General features: G+C 26.6%; 2 protein-coding genes across 6 annotated transcripts in view; both read right to left on the minus strand.

Annotated features, from left to right (window-relative positions):
• Positions 1-16,947, minus strand: part of LOC100159713 (mitogen-activated protein kinase kinase kinase 7) — a 177,413-nt gene that overhangs the window by 121,348 nt on the left and 39,118 nt on the right. The window lies entirely within an intron of this gene.
• Positions 1,307-16,947, minus strand: part of LOC100144917 (protein phosphatase 2 catalytic subunit alpha isoform) — a 17,570-nt gene continuing 1,929 nt past the window's right edge. The window contains exons 2-7 of one of the 4 annotated variants that reach the window (XM_029491017.1): positions 13,656-13,865; positions 13,326-13,589; positions 13,094-13,266; positions 12,923-13,030; positions 12,737-12,850; positions 1,307-2,583 (exon numbers count right to left, since the gene is read on the minus strand). In XM_029491017.1, the coding sequence (XP_029346877.1) occupies positions 12,778-12,850; positions 12,923-13,030; positions 13,094-13,266; positions 13,326-13,589; positions 13,656-13,865 (828 nt within the window). In that variant the 3' untranslated portion in view covers positions 1,307-2,583; positions 12,737-12,777. Of the gene's footprint in view, positions 2,584-11,201; positions 11,703-11,802; positions 12,851-12,922; positions 13,031-13,093; positions 13,267-13,325; positions 13,590-13,655; positions 13,866-16,947 lie in introns of those variants that run through there. The other 3 variants (XM_008184752.3, XM_008184751.3, NM_001126172.2) reach the window with 3 other exon arrangements.

Consider the following 16,947-nt stretch of genomic DNA (forward strand, 5'->3'; position numbering starts at 1 on the left):
TGAATTAAATATTAATGTTCTGCATAAATCTGAATTTAGGACAATCGGTCCCCGGACAATTTGGTCCCCGTGAAAAGACGCAGAATGCGGACAACTGGCACCCTTCATAATTTTATACACGGGCAATTGGTACCCGACTTGAAAGTTAAATATAAAATATTTTTGTAGCATAAAGCGTTCTTATTAACGGATACAATATTTTTTTCTCTATCACTTATTGGTTTTAAAAAAACATATTTTTCATTGTTCTTTGTCAATGATATCATTGTTGTAGAATCAATTATTTGTATCGATTCAATAAAAATATAAATACTTGGATGTTTAATCCTGACAATATGTTGACATTTATTGTTAAAACGTAGCATAATATTATATAATTCAAATGAACAAAAAAAAAATTCAAAAGATAGATACATGCCTACTTAAATACCAAATAACCTTTTTTAATCAAAATTAATATAATATCTCGCAAAAATTAAGCCTCGATGGTTTATCGATGTTTTACAGCAAGACTTAAGGAATACAAATAATTCAAAAGTTCATCTTTAGAAAAGTTAATGTCAAAACTATTACAAACAGATACAATATTTTTTTCTCTATCGCTTATTGGTTTTAAAAAATTATTTAAAAAAACATTTTCATTCTTCTTTGTCAAAGATATCATAGTTGTAGAATTAATTATTTGAATCGATTCAATAGAAATATATATACTTGGATGTTTAATCCTGACAATATGTAGAAATTTATTGTTGAATGCTTCAGATATATTATTAGTGGGGGCACAATTTTTTTTTTGATGCATTATTACACTCCATAAATGTGGTGGAAAAATCGGTGGTTGGCGTTTTAGATACGTGGTTTCAAATTCCGTAGTTGTTGCCTTATAATTTCCATTGACGTACGCAGCATCAAAAAAAAGTTAAGATGTCGTCTACGTCATCATTGTAATTAATTGTGTCATACATTATAGACATTCCTAAAATAAAAAGTAATAATAAATAATAATTCATATTTTATTACCTTTTTTAATCATATTCACTGGTAAGAATTCCAAAGCGCTTATTAATTTCACAGGTTGTCTGAATTGTTTATTTTCTTTGTATTTTATGGCTAGTCCTAATTCTTGGACTTTTCTCTAAATAGATTGATTCGAGTGAAAATAGCATAGACAGTTGGATTGTTACTTTATTTTCAAATACATCTTCAATTGCTTTTATCACAGCTTGTTCGAAATCAATCAAAATCACTTTAATCGAAGAACAATATTTTTTTAACAACAATAGCATTTCTTTATAGGTTACTTTTGTTTTTTTTTTGCAGTAATACGTACACTATCGGTAAACTGTTTTTCCCTATTTGAGCATGAATAACATATTATACTTGAATGAAACCTTGTGGGCAGGTTGCAAAAGTGCCATCCATAAATATATGTTTTGATAATGATAAAGATTTTAAACATAGCTGTGAAGCAAAAACTAAAATTCTATTCTTATTATTTTTATTGTCATAAAGAAGAAATTGCTGTGGATCTTTTCCGCCAGTAGTGGCCCATTTTGAATTGTCCAAGTTTAATTCATTTATTGATTTTATCTTTGGGTAATTATTACTACGAATTCGTCGTAAAGATCGTTTTAAATTATTTTCAATAGGTATTTTTTTCCTACCTTCTTCAGATAAATTCGTTACATTTTTGGCATAAATTCTAGATGGTAAATTTAAATTTTCTTGAGCGTCTTGTTTCATTTTGCAAGTGGCTCGTTCCGCTTCCAAAACACCCGGATTAGTTAGTTTCATGATTACGTATCTCAGATTTAATTACACGCTTTAAATCATTATCGGTAGTAATACTACCGTTGCATACTTTTTTGTGAACACACACTCAACATTTACCCTTTTTAACATGTTTTTGAAAAACAAATAAAACATTTTGGTATCCCAATTTTATTTTTCCGTGGCTGGTTTTAAAAGATTCTATATTTCCATTATTAGTATACTAGTACAAACTAGACGGATGTACAGCAATAACTGATGATCGGTCAGTCGGTAATAAAAGATTATTATTAATCAAGGGAAATATTTTATTACAGTTTACTAAAAATAGTTAGTACTGTAATGCTAGTATAGTGTTATACTTAAAAGTTTATAATCCAGTCTCAATCTTATTGACATAACTTTTGTTGTATAAAAATATTATTATAACATTATAATTTCTAACAACGAATAAGATTAGTATAAAGTTATTATAATAATATTACAATATTATCATTATAAAATACTGTCTGGGATTAGTGAGATTGACTATTATACCTATTGACCGGGGACCAAATGTCCGTTTACCCATAAATCGACATAGGTACCTTAATGTATCGTATAAAAACAAAAATTGGTAGCATTTTCTTTGGATATTTAAATATCTTGATTTTTGATATTAAATAACTCGTACAATTGTACTACATAATGGCATACACATTTATACAGCATTGGATTAATACTTACCGTGTTGTCCGTCTAGGCCGGCCCAAATCTTTCGCATTTTTAATGGCCCACCGGGTTTTGCCCAGTGCCCGCCGGCTCAATCCGGGCCTGCATTGATATTAAAATTTTTAAAGTATACAATATACAAAATACAAATACGATAGAATTAAAATAGGTAGGAATATTATACTTGTTATAAGTCTATGACAAATACAATTTTTACTCTGTATCCCATTATTATTTATTTCTATTTACATTTCGTTGTGATTAATAGTTAATACTATAAACATAAACATAATATAAATAAATTATATTTATATTTTGTCTATGGTTAATACTCATAGATAAAAAAGATTAAAGATCTAATACATAGTTTCTGGTTATCATAATCAGTATTAATAAGAAGTAGGTAGGTTACATTTAAAATAATATAGCTAATGTTCATATTTTAATATACATATACCAATATATACCTACCATAAAAAACTTCATACTTTTTTTATTCTTATGTTTCTATTGACTTCATCAATATATATATATACTAAGTGGTACCAGCTATCTAATTTGTACTAATATACTTATTTTACTCTTCATAGATAGTTCCTTTTTTGGACATGACGCGCCCCACCCATCGAATTTTTTTTTAATTATTGTTTATTTAGATTGTAATAATTAATAGCTATTAACTACTATTATTATATTAATATATCAAGAATAGTGTGAACTATAAAAAAACATTCAGCTAATAATAGATTATAATATTATTAATAGTGATTATTGCACTTATTACTACATGACGTATTCACAGAATCACTTTTTTTATATCCATGCCTATATACGGCTATACCATATTTGATGTTTAGATAGGTAGGTACCTAACTTGCTTACTTCCTTTAATGAAAGGTTTAAAATATATATTTCAGAAATGTAACTTCACTACCTTCCTTGTTACCTCTCAAGTATTCAGTGACACATTTTATGATGTTAATACCGGCTTATGAATTTATAAAGATTTAATTTAAATTTTCAGAAAACTTTCGATATTATATTTATGTTTATTTTTGTAATTTTGTTTTTAACAATATACAATTCTTCAAAATGCTGGATTTGGAGGGGGTCGTGTCCCCTAGCCACCCCCACTAACCTTTAACTGCCTAATATGTTGAATCGCATAGTATGCAATATACATGATTAAATGATACATCCAAATTAAAAGGAAAAATTGAATTACGAATAATTAAACGGAAGACGGAAATAACAGCGCCAACTGTAACATACTATATGCATTAATAATATGTTGCCTAAATGCCTAATATGCTATATTTCATAATGTTAAATATTATTAAAAATATTACTTTTCAATTGAATGTGTGACAAGCTTCAACTGATAAAATCTACTCTAGTCTGAAGCGAATCAAAACATGTATCTGATGCAAATTCGATCCACTGAACTGCGTTTTTGATTATTTTGAATAGGTACCTACCAAATTACATTTAGTAGACGGGTTGCACTATAATATTTTAGTTCAATCGTCGGTTCAAAAACAATGTTATTGTACAAAATAATTGTGATAAACGAGAGTTAAATTACCGTTTCATGGATAAATATGTTTTTATGTACCAGGAACTTTTACCAGGCACTTTTAGTGTACCTACCACGATTAATGATAGTATCTATTATTAAAGATACTATCTTTAATCGTGGTACCTACTGATTAATTCAACTACAAATTATAATCCCTAAATCCCTTGGTGAAATTGTATAGCAGCTATTTATTTTCTATAATCTAAACCTAAACTGATTTTTAAATAAACAAAGCAAAGTTGAAAGTAGTAACGCATAAAAAATAGTATAATGTTATATAGGTACGTATTATAAATAACCAGCTACTATAGTATTCATAGATAATGCTATTATAATAATATAATATTATGTAATGACTATAAGCTATATGCATAGTATATAAGTATGTAAACATAATATACAACAGCTACAATGTAAAATGCCCTTAATGTATAAATGTCTAATAACAAAATATTTTCTACCTATATTTTAATACCTATTAATTATTATTATAGTCATTTTTTAATACGAAGTGATCTATTTAAGATTTCACATGAAACACTCATTATTTCAGAAACCCTAACATTTTTTGAAAACATATTTTTAATCAAACAATTTTGAATCATAACAAATTAAATTTTTTACCATTAAAGTGTTTAAAGATTTTTTTGAATAACAACAAACTTATTTTTAATTTCATGAAGCATAATATTATTTGGAGTATTTAGATCTATAAAAATCAAATTTCGGACAAATACCTATATCCTATAGTTCAGTAGCGTACGAAGGGTTTTACCTGAGTAAATAATGTACATTTTTTTCTAAACAGCTTTTATATAACAATAAATTATAGTTAGTCTCAAAGTAAGTCTACATTTATAGTGTCTGGTCATCTATAAAGCCTCTTCGGCCCGTAATAAATGTGGCAATAATTGATGGACGATGATACACCATCGATTATGGCAGACGTTTAGGTTTAGCAATGTTCTAAATCAGCCAAAAAAAAAATTGAAATTATGATTGTCTTTATCATATTAAACAATTTATTTTATATCTATTAAAAATGACCAACAATAATTGATCTGTCATCTGTGTGTATCAAAATTGTGGTAAAAAATATTTTTTTGCAGAAAAAAGAAATTTCAGGGGGGTAGGTGGTCAGAACCCTAGAACCTTACCCCTGCGTACGCAACTGGCCTAGTATATCAGCGTTATAAGTAGTACACAGTAGACCAACATTTTTGAGGGTACCTACCCCTACTGGTACAGCTGTATCTATATACAATGATGGTGGATATCATCATCCACTCAACAGAACTTTAAATACTCACAAGTAGCAAGTATAGCTCAATGCTCATATACCTAATACTCGTCCAGTCGTCCCAATTTCTTTTTTTAGAAATCAATAAATAAAATACCATGCAATTGAAGGGATTAAGTAACACTCATTTCCCTTCCCACTTACAGGCTTAGGACTGACAATGATTTTAATCATTGGCGTGGTTAAAAATGATTATTTTATACATACCATTGTCCATTATGTTAATATAATATCATAATATATACATATATTGAATTATCAAATATAAATATTATTGTCATTATTATAACTTTTTTTTTATTTTTATAACTAATTTTATTAATTTCTCGTCAAATATTCTTCATTTTTTTTTCATTTTTATCATTTTTTGTAGTAGGTAATAACAAACAGTATTCAAAAACTCTAGCGAATGAGATTTTGGAGGTTCAACCCCCTCCTCCTAATCTACTATGAACCCCACAGAATTTTTTTTTGCGTACGTGCCTGTACATACCTTTAATTTAAGGGTTTTAAAATAGGCAATTTTAACTAAAATTATGAAAAATATTCTAGTAATTATTATTGTACAATTAAAATATCCTTTTTCGACATAATATACAAGAAATCTCGTGTCAGTAAAATTACGAAAATTAAATACAAAATTACAATGTTTGCTCTATACATGGCGTTTTAATTATTTTAATGTGTGGAAATTCTCCTTGATACATACCTCATTCTGTGCTAAAACTTACCGCTCCTAAAAGACTACGATCTAAAACCAGAAAAAAAACCTTGTCATTGTGTTTATACCTAGGTCACTAATGGATATTTTCTGCAATTTGAAATCAATATATTTTGTATGCTAAGGAGACAAGTGCACCAGCATCTATTTCTAAAAATATATGGTATATTATGTTGCCTATCTATATTGTACTTATTTAAACTTGTCAATTTATATTTTAAAATATCAACAATATTGTGTGGCGTACCACGATCACAGGGGGTGGGGTAACGGACTGAAGCCCCCACCATTGCCTATTTACCCTATTATTATTATTAGACGTAAATTCATATGAAAGTACAACAATTTGAAACAAAATTGGCCAAACATAGTGTATAATAAAAGGAAACTACGGCGATAGGGGTCTTTGCTCCCCCTCGGATATGTCACTGTACCAAAGACACTGTACAAGTCCTTATATTGAATTTTCAAGCCTTTGCTAACAGATATACAAATTAACTGTGGTTTTGTCAAAATTTGAACTTTAAATGCTTATAAAAAACAATCGTGCATAGGTACCATTAATACTTTTAAATAGCAACAATAAAAACTTATGAGGAACCTTGTAATACATTTTTAAGCTTTTTAACCCGACAAATAGTTTTTTGTTAACATTTAAAAAAAAAAAAAACTAAAATCAATAAAATACAATCCAAAAGAAGGCTTTTTGTACCGAATTTAAAAATATTATTCGTGGGTACTTATAACTTTTAAAGTATATTATATATTTTATTTTTATTTTTAATCTAGAACTTATACAATCTATACTAAAAAAGAAGTACAATTAGCATAGTAATGTATGTTTTTTAAATGAAATTAAGTGTAATGGCTTGAGTGTCTTGAGGGAAGAAACCTTCCATTATATAATAATTTATTTTATCTACTATAAAAAGTACCCACTATTGACTCATAAGTACCTAATAATAAGTGTTTAACAGCAATAATATCATAAAATATACACAAATTTAGTAATATAGGTTGACTTTATATATCATTGAATTCAAATTTAACGCATCCATAACAGTGACTATTACAGACCGTGGACAATTTTAGATTCTCAGCGGAGATGAATGAAATGATTTTACTAAGTGTTTTTTTTTTGTGTTATCTTGTTCGATGGTAAATCAATCCAGTAAATATAAAATTTCCAATAGCTTTCGAAACACAGGGAAAAACGATTTTTTCACGAAATCGATTTTGGTTTTAGGTGTAACTCTAAAACAAACAACCGTAAATATATGACATTTTAACTGGTTGTTTATATTAGAATTTTCTATACACGATACAATTTTAATTTGTTTTGAACTGTTTACGGAATTTTCAGTTTCCAATTTTAGATTCTGAGCGGAACACGATGAATGTTTTGATTTTACAATGATGTGTTTTTTTTTATTATTTATTTTGTCACAATTTTTTTCATAAGCATTTAAAGTTCAAATATTGACAAAATACGTAAAAATGACGAAAATTTCCCAATTATTTTGAGTTAGAAAATCATAAAAAATTTTGTTTTTATCTAAGATTTGAAAATGTAATGCGAGATTCCTCATAAATTTGTCTACCTTTATCAAAAAGAAAAATTTCTTCAAGTCAAATTAAATTTTTATGAGCGTTTGAAATTCATATTTTTACATTTGATATTAACTCGATTTCCTTATTTTGTTGTAATTAAAATACTTATGACTGTAGATACTTGAAAATTTCGCTGAATGTTTATATTTTTAATTTCTATACACCATACAATTTTGAAAATAATTTGACTCTTTTTGAGCTGTTTACGGACATTGTCAGTTTTCAATTTTCTTAGTTTTTTTTTTCTATAATTATCAATAAAATTTTATTCGATGGGTAAAAAAGCGTAAAAATTTAATTCAAGGCTCCTGATATATTGTTACAACAGCAGTTCAAAAATATTAAAAATACATAATCACAATTTTTTTTTATAAGCATTTAAAGTTCAAATTTCGACAAAATTTAATAATTAATTTGTGGTTAAAAATTTATAAAATGTTCAACTTTTATAGCTAAGGAGTAAGGATTGCAAATTTAAAACAAGGTTCCACGTAAATAGGTTATAAATTAAAATATATAAATTATTTTATGCACAATAATATCATAAAATATACATAGTAGGTATACTAGTATTTATAATCAATGATAGCAATAGACTGAGTGACAGTCTTCGATTAGAATCGTTTTCAATCATTCTATCATTGAATTCACACCATCCATTTGTGCAGCAGAGCGATACCCACTTGCCCACTTTTTTTAAAAAATTATATCAGATCTAAATAACCATATTTTTTTTGATTAATATCGTTTTGTTCTGATTTAAACTTCAAACGCTTATTAATAAATATGCATAGTATTTTCAATATTTTTAAATGTCCGTTTTATCCCCCTTTAAATGGCGACTGGGTTCAGTCGTAACACAGTAATTTTCCTTCAGAAGTTCGCAACAAACATAAAAATTTTAAAAAAATAATTAGGTTGTACTACAGTAAACTGAATAGTATGTCACCTTATCAATATCAAAAAGCTTGTATCATATTTATTTTACAAACAAAATAACATTTGTTAATTTATTAGGAAGTAAGAACTAATATGTCTAAACCAAACAAGTTTTCTTTTACTACTCAAAAACTATACGTTTTGATTATTTATTTAATATTTTAGATTCTGAGAACTAAGCAGAGTAATGAATGTACTGTTTTTACGTTTTTTTTGCCTAGGTGTTTACTATGTCGATAAATATTCGAAATAAAGCATCGATTCTCTACTTAGTTTGTCTATTTTTCTGTATCTTTTCTGGGGGGGGGGGGGGCAGTGAATTTAGGTAAAAAGTTCACATACTTTAACACTATAAATTATATTATGGATATTCAATAATATAATGTGTATGATATGTATAGGTAATATGGATATCGCTATAATATAAAAATCAACTATACCACGGTGGTACATTCAATTACCACCCACGCCCTAGCAACTAATTGTACACTACAAAGCTTAGATAAGAATAGACGCGAGACGTGATTTACGTATTTGTTGACGAAGGAGGACGGGCGTGCATCAAACAACAAAAATAAAAAATATTTACGTACCGTTCTGCCTCCACGACGACAGATCTTTGCAAACTGTTTGGCGCCGTCATCCGTAGTGATTAGTTGAGTGCGACAGAAGATATATAATATTATATTAACTTAATTTGTGATGTGCGCAGACAATTAATATATAATATTATTATTTTTATAAGTCTAACCTTTGTTAATCTTAATTAGATACGTCACATTATATTATTGAGTAAACATACTTGAGCCACGCAATACTTGCATGACAAACAGCTTGTGTATATATTTTAAGTCATATTATTAAATATTAACCAATTTCTTAATAGTATTATGTATTGTATTTATAATAAATGTGTGCCTACAACAATTATAAGTACCCAAACCCTAACAAAATAGGTTAAAAATTTAAAATGTATTTAAATTAAATAAAGAATAGTAGCAATATTAACATTTAAACGGAATTCCTGTATTTTATTATAAGTATTTAATAAAATGTTTGAACAAAAGCGTTATTATGCATAACACTCATGAAGTCTATCACTATGGCAACTAACAAGCATTCCTTCCTTTCTTCCTCTATAGTTTGTAAAATTTGATTCATCTTAATAGGACCGTACCTACAATTTGCGGAGCATACATTTCTTAGCAGGGCCAATAAAAAATTTAAACATTCGTTAAGTATTTTTACTTATTACCTTTACCAGTAACTAACCTAACCATTTTACAAGTGGGTAACAATAATATATTGTAAGAACTAATTTGAAAATCTCGGAGCAACAACAAGACATCTCCATACTTTGGTCAAAATTATTTTTAATTGCACATTATTCAGAAAAAACTGCGTACTTTGGTGCAACAACAAAAAAAATTTGATTGTTAAATACAGAGATATCGTATGAATAGGGATGACTTGTTTTTGTACTACAAATATTTAATTTATTACGAGTATGTATATTATAAATAATTAGACATCTCCAACTTTTATTTTTTGGTTTTGAGATCATATAAATTTGATTTTTACAATTTTTCACTGGCTATGGCGTACTACTTATACGAACTGAAAAATTGTATTAATTGTATATAGATATCTTGTTGTTGCTCTCGAATAGCAATTTGTTTAGTACACTATATAGAAGACTATTCACTTTTATTACCATAGTTATTCTGTACAAGTATTCCATACTCCATTTCATTTAATTAATACTGTCAAATAATTGTTGTATTTAAAGAAAACTTAGGAATTATCAAGTGTGTGAGCACAGAGCCCAATCGAGGAGTCTAATGCAAGTGGCCCCGCTCATCTAGCCCTGCATCTTAACATAATCTACAATATATTAGATTTTTTTTTATTTAAAAATATTTCTTATTTTTACCAGTGAATAACTTTTATATTTTGTGCATTTCTAGTTCATGCAACAAAAATTTATTTCCACCATACAATTCAGAGTAAAAAAACAAGATTAATGCTTTTAGTAACAATGACAACATTATACATTTTAAAATCAGTTTTTATTTCCCTAAGCAATATTAATAAGTTGTATAATACTTTTAAAAATGGCACCTAAATGTATGTTTAAATTAATTAAATAGTAATTAATAATGATCAAGATTAACGACATGTATACATATTGTAAACGGTGGGGTCTAAAATTGATTTTTAAAATGTGGTAATTTTATTTGTTACACATTAACTATAGTGCATGCAAATTCATATTTTAATATATAATTTATGGGAGATTATTTTAGAAGCAAGTGGATAGGATTCCAACTCACATAATATGACTTTTGGAATACTTCAAGATTTATAATTTTGGTTGGTATTAAAATATAACAAAATTCTAACTAACGTGATACATTCAAATAATAATTAACAGCTATACAAAATGTCAACACAATGTCCAGTGCATTTTAACAAAACTACAATTTACACTTTAAATTAAACTTTTTAAAATATTATAAGATATCAATTACCAAAATAAGAAAGTTACAGGTAGAAATTTAAACTAATAATTTATATGATAAGGTATTTTATTTGAATAAAAACTATTTAAGGTATACATACCAAATTTCAAATATTTTGAGATTTACACTTACCATCTCCCAAAATTATATTGGTGGAAATTTGCCAAGTACAATTAATAATTCTAAATTGTGAACCATTATACTTTATGGAAAATAATGATACAAGAAAATCTATATTTTCATTAGATTACAAATAAAATTAGAATATAAATTATATAATCACGACTTTGTTAAAAAATCCTTTAGTTATTATTCATTAAGTTATGATTAAAAGTAAGTTATATATGGTTTGTAATTTAAATTATGATCTTATGAATATACATATTTTATAAAAAATATTGTGAAATTCTTTCTATGTCAGATTCCATATACTTGATGCAACTTTGTTTAGCTTATTAATTTCATAGCAATATATATGCTTTCGATCTGGAATCAATTTTGAGGTGCTGGATGTTATATTGGTTCTATAGTGGACACAGAATATGTATTCTGTCCAAAACAAGGTAAAAAGTCACCAGGATAAATGTTACACTATAATTTATGAATTTGGAAATATACAAATTGAAGAAGACCTGATGGCCTAGTAAATTAATCATTATGACAGGGAAAAATATATTGGAAATTAAAAATACTGACAACCCATTATAAGCTGTTTAAATGCTAACCAATTTCGGATTTAGCAATGGATATAATAATTATTATAATAAATACATTTATAAAATAATAATAATAATAATAATAATAATAATAATAATAATAAATTAAGAAGAAACAGAAATGGTTTGATTAAAATAAAAAGTCATTGACCAATTATACCCGAGTGTTAAATCCGAATCTCGATTGCTCACAAAGACAAGAAAAAAAAAGATATACTCATCCTACTATACAACTCAAAAATTTTCATAATCTATACTTACACATTTTGTTAGAATAATTATAATTTTTACAACATGATTTCTAATTTATGTGTAAAGTACAAATTAATTACTTGCAAATTTAAAATATAAATATTTTAAAACTGTAATATTTGCCTATGATTTTCATTTTTTTTTTTACTTAACTTATAAACAACAGGAAAAATGATTACAATCATGTTAAAAACTACACGTACATATATATATATTTTTTATGACGTTAGATTAGAATGTAAATATTTTTAATTATTCTATGAAATTATTTGATAGGAATACAGATGTAAAATGTTTCCTCCAATAATATGTCGAAAAAAAATGCCACACAGCATTTAAAAAAACAATTGTATAATATATATAACTGAAATAATTTTTGATTTTTTTCTTTAAAAGATATTTATTAATCCTGTCCGTTTACTTGAAAGTATAAATAAAAAATAATAAAAATGCCAGCGTAAAAAAAAAGAACAAAAATACAGTTTAACTTTTGCTCTTAATTAGTTTTCTTACATTATCATTAAAATTGTATTACTTAGATAAGACTTGGCGATATATATATATATATTTATATTAATATGTATAAGTATATAAATATTTATTATTTAATCATACCGTAAAGTAGGCTGATACCAGACACAGTTGGTGTTGTTAGCTTATAAGAAATAATCTGGTGTCCTACGGGTGACGTGTGGTTCGCCGCGTCTTGGGGCTGGATCGAATTGCAAACTGAAAACATTGTATGAATTATAAATAATGCTGAATTTATATTATATTTATAATTTTTAACAGTATACTCACAATGAGTATTTTAAGCCGTCGTCTAGTTCCATAATAGCTGCTTGGTTACCACACCGATAACAATAATTAGGGGCCGAAAATATTGTCACTACATTACGATCATGACACCTACCAACAAAAAACTTTAATTAATACAAATAATTTTCAAAAATATATGCAAGTTGTACATACCAGTTATAACCTTCCATCACAAGTTGATGAGCTCTGGAAACAAGTGTCAGACCATTCGAATGATTGAATGTTTCTGAAATATCTTGACCGAACGTATAACCGGCCCCTCTAGGTGATATACCCCAACCAATACGATCATCAGGGTCTGACCATAATAGATCACACATGGGACCCTATACATAAAATAAATAGATGAAAATCATAGTTCATAAAAATCAATTAAATATATTACTTCATGAGGGACTTCTTGCATACGATCTAATGCTCTAATATGATCTAGCGTGTCAATGGATGGAGACAGCCCACCGTGAAGACAGAAAATCTGTTCGTCAACAAGTGCAGTCAATGGGAGATAGTCAAACAGGTCGGTAAAAAACTTCCATACGTTCGCATTACCATACTTTCGTAAGCATTCGTCATAGAAGCCATACACTTGTGTAATCTGTCGACTTTCATGATTACCTCTAAGAATTGTTATTCTTTCACGGTATCGTACCTTAACATATTTAATAAACAAAATAAAAACTTGTTGAGGAAAAATAATATTGATAATTTAGCTTACCTTTAATGCAACCAATAATGTAACAGTTTCGACAGAATAGTAACCACGATCAACATAATCTCCCATGAACAGGTAATTTGTATCTGGGGACTTTCCACCTATTCGAAACAGTTCCATTAGGTCGTGGAACTGTCCGTGCACATCCCCGCATACTGTCACCGGACATTTTACTTCTTGTACATTAGACTCTTTAGTCAAAATTTCTTTTGCCTAAAATAAATTTCAAAGTCTCAATGACAATAATATTGTGTTAGATAGTTTGTTACAAAAATTACTATATATCAAGGCCGTAACTGAGGAGGGGTTAGAACAAGAGTTTATATATTTTGAAATTAAAAAAAGATATGTCCAGTATCCATATTAAAAAAATTTGGGAACCCCCCACAAAACTTTTTACAGTTGCGACCTTGTTATATATAAGTACATAAATATTATGGAAGGTGATGTATGAAGTTTCCGGTTATGCTATTTATAATAATTGCTCTTGGATTGTATTCAAATCTTTGTTATTATTCATAAGTAGAATAAGAAGTAGTGACTATTTTTATAAGGGGTGAATAAAAATACAGCCTCACATAAACTATATTTAGCATGAAAAGAATTAACTTTTATGAACATTCTATATGAATTTATAAAATAAATATAAATTAAACAAGGGATACTTATAAGTCATAAAGAAAATGAAATGTACAGTAAATATATTTCCCATGCGATATAAAATTCAGTTATTGAAAGGTTTACATAAATAGACGTCTTAATGTTTAATAATAATATAAACATGTGAACGCTTATATAATATATAAATTACACACCATAATTAAAAAATAAACCACACCTATAAAACTAATATTAAATACACCAAATACAGTAATAGAATTTATTGATTTTTATTAGTTTATTTCACTGAACATAATTTTTTTAATTAAAATACCTACTATCAAAATTCAAAACAATGAAATAAAAATCCATGGGTTTTCAGAAATTTTAAACTTGGAATATAGATTAAATATAACTAATACTGAACAAATATTCCGTTTTTGAAATTTAATAATAAACGTAATTGCTAAATATTAAAATACATGTATGGATGGATGATCTTCAGAAATTAAAAACTTCGTCCTTCATAGAATAAATTTAATCTAAACTAAATTTAACTTTTTTACTTCAGAAATTAAAAAAATTGTATTTATGTTTTGTTTGACATTAGCTTTAATGTTGTTTAAATATGTGTATTATTTTATAGTTTAAAAGAAGACAAAATATTGCCTTGAGATGAATAGTACCTGAATTGTAATTTGGCTCTATTGATTGAATTTGTGTTCAATAAGAATACCTATTAATGATGAACAATTGTCAACTATTTAACACTGTACTTATGCAATGTATATCCATTTAAATAAGTATTGTCAAGAAGTATAAAAAAACAATATAATAACTTAGCATAAATAAAAGTAGCAAATATTATTTATTTTATTTGTTCGAGTGTTAACTATATAATATTTACATTAAATGTCAAATAACTTTATGGTCATAAAGAAGTCCTTCTTAAGTTAGAATTTAAGTATAATATCTTATATATATAGATTACACAGTGTTATCTGGTTATGCGTAAAATATGGCTAAATTTGTAGTTGAAAATAAAATGTAAAGAATAGAAGGGGAATTTTCAAATATCAAGTTTATATATCGAGACATATAATATTATGAACATAATTATTAAATACCTACAGATATTTCACACTTTTTCTCTGATTACTTTAATTTTTATCTTGCCTTGTATTTATTACATATTAAATTCATTATGCAATTATTATGGATGCATAAAATATTCAAATATTTATGTTTTGTCATACTACTGATCTAGTGATATTTTATTACTCATATACCTAAAAGAGTACAAACTAGATTCAATTAATAAAAAAATATATTATAAAATAATACACTCCACTTAGGGTACTTTTATACACCTATTGTTATCCAACGACCACTCCGAAGGCTTTCACATATTTCTAAATACAGACATATGGATTTATTATTTCAAAACCTAATTTATTTGATTGGTCATAGGTACTACAATACACGATAGTTAAAAATGTAAATTATTTGTTGATAAGATTTTACCAAACATAGAAACTTTGTATGCTATTTTATTCTGTTTTAGTTATAGGTATATAATTATATTCCAGTCTAACAGTTTTCTACAAGGTATTTAGCCTAACATTTACTACATTATTAACTAGCTCTTCCACATTAGAACTATCTGTAAAAATAAAACATTATAAAGGATGGCAAGACATATTTATATTGATAATCATAACTTTTAGGTTTGAAAAGATATCTGATCAAATTAAATAAAAACCGTTTCTTAGAAAATTGTCCAGTTAATTATGTAGGTAAATACTAAATAGGTACAAACCTGTTATTGAGAATAGTAGATTTAAAGTTATTAAAGTATAGAAGTAATTTTAAATATTTACAGTAAGGAATACAGATAAAACAAAAAATTTAAGATACAAAATGTTTGCCCTTTTTTTCTCTACTCTTGACAGAGCAGATTGAATTTGTGATAATATTTTAACTTCAAATAGATATAAATCTTATAACAACTTTTTAACAAATGGTAAGATTTATATACCTATGCATAAAGTATCTATGTTTTTACCTAAATAAATAATAGATACTTTATTTGTTATTAGGAGACTTTATTATAATTTATATATCATTAGGTAGGTACACATAAGATGTCTTCAATATATATTTTAATACAAGTATAAAATAATAATAATTTTTATACCAATAAACTGACCTATAGTGATATATAACAAATAATGAAATTAATATGTCATATTATGTTCTTAGTGACAAAAAACTTTCTCTCTGTGACCTATAAAAATATTATCAAACATTTGGTTTTTAAAAATTTTAAATTGTGAATTTAAGAATTGGACATTTAATATTTATCTGGATATAATATGTCAATTATTATACATAATATCTTCAACTTATTCAGTATTTTTAATGTATTAAAATATTTTATGAAATATTAAATGCAATATAAGCAATGTTACTTTTTAACAAGTTGCTGCATAAGAAATACTTTAAGAATTTAGTGGTTAAAACTTGAAACTAAACTACCTATGTGGTATATTGTAAAACAAAAAATACCAGTTAAAAAATAATAAGGGTGAAAAAAAATTTAAAACTGATTGCAATTATATGCATATAAAACTAAATTCAAAGATTTAGTTGTGACACCAACAATACCCACTTAAGAGGACGTTATATCCGCATG

This window comes from Acyrthosiphon pisum, chromosome A3 (assembly GCF_005508785.2).
Source record: "Acyrthosiphon pisum isolate AL4f chromosome A3, pea_aphid_22Mar2018_4r6ur, whole genome shotgun sequence".
Classification (NCBI taxonomy): domain Eukaryota; kingdom Metazoa; phylum Arthropoda; class Insecta; order Hemiptera; family Aphididae; genus Acyrthosiphon; species Acyrthosiphon pisum.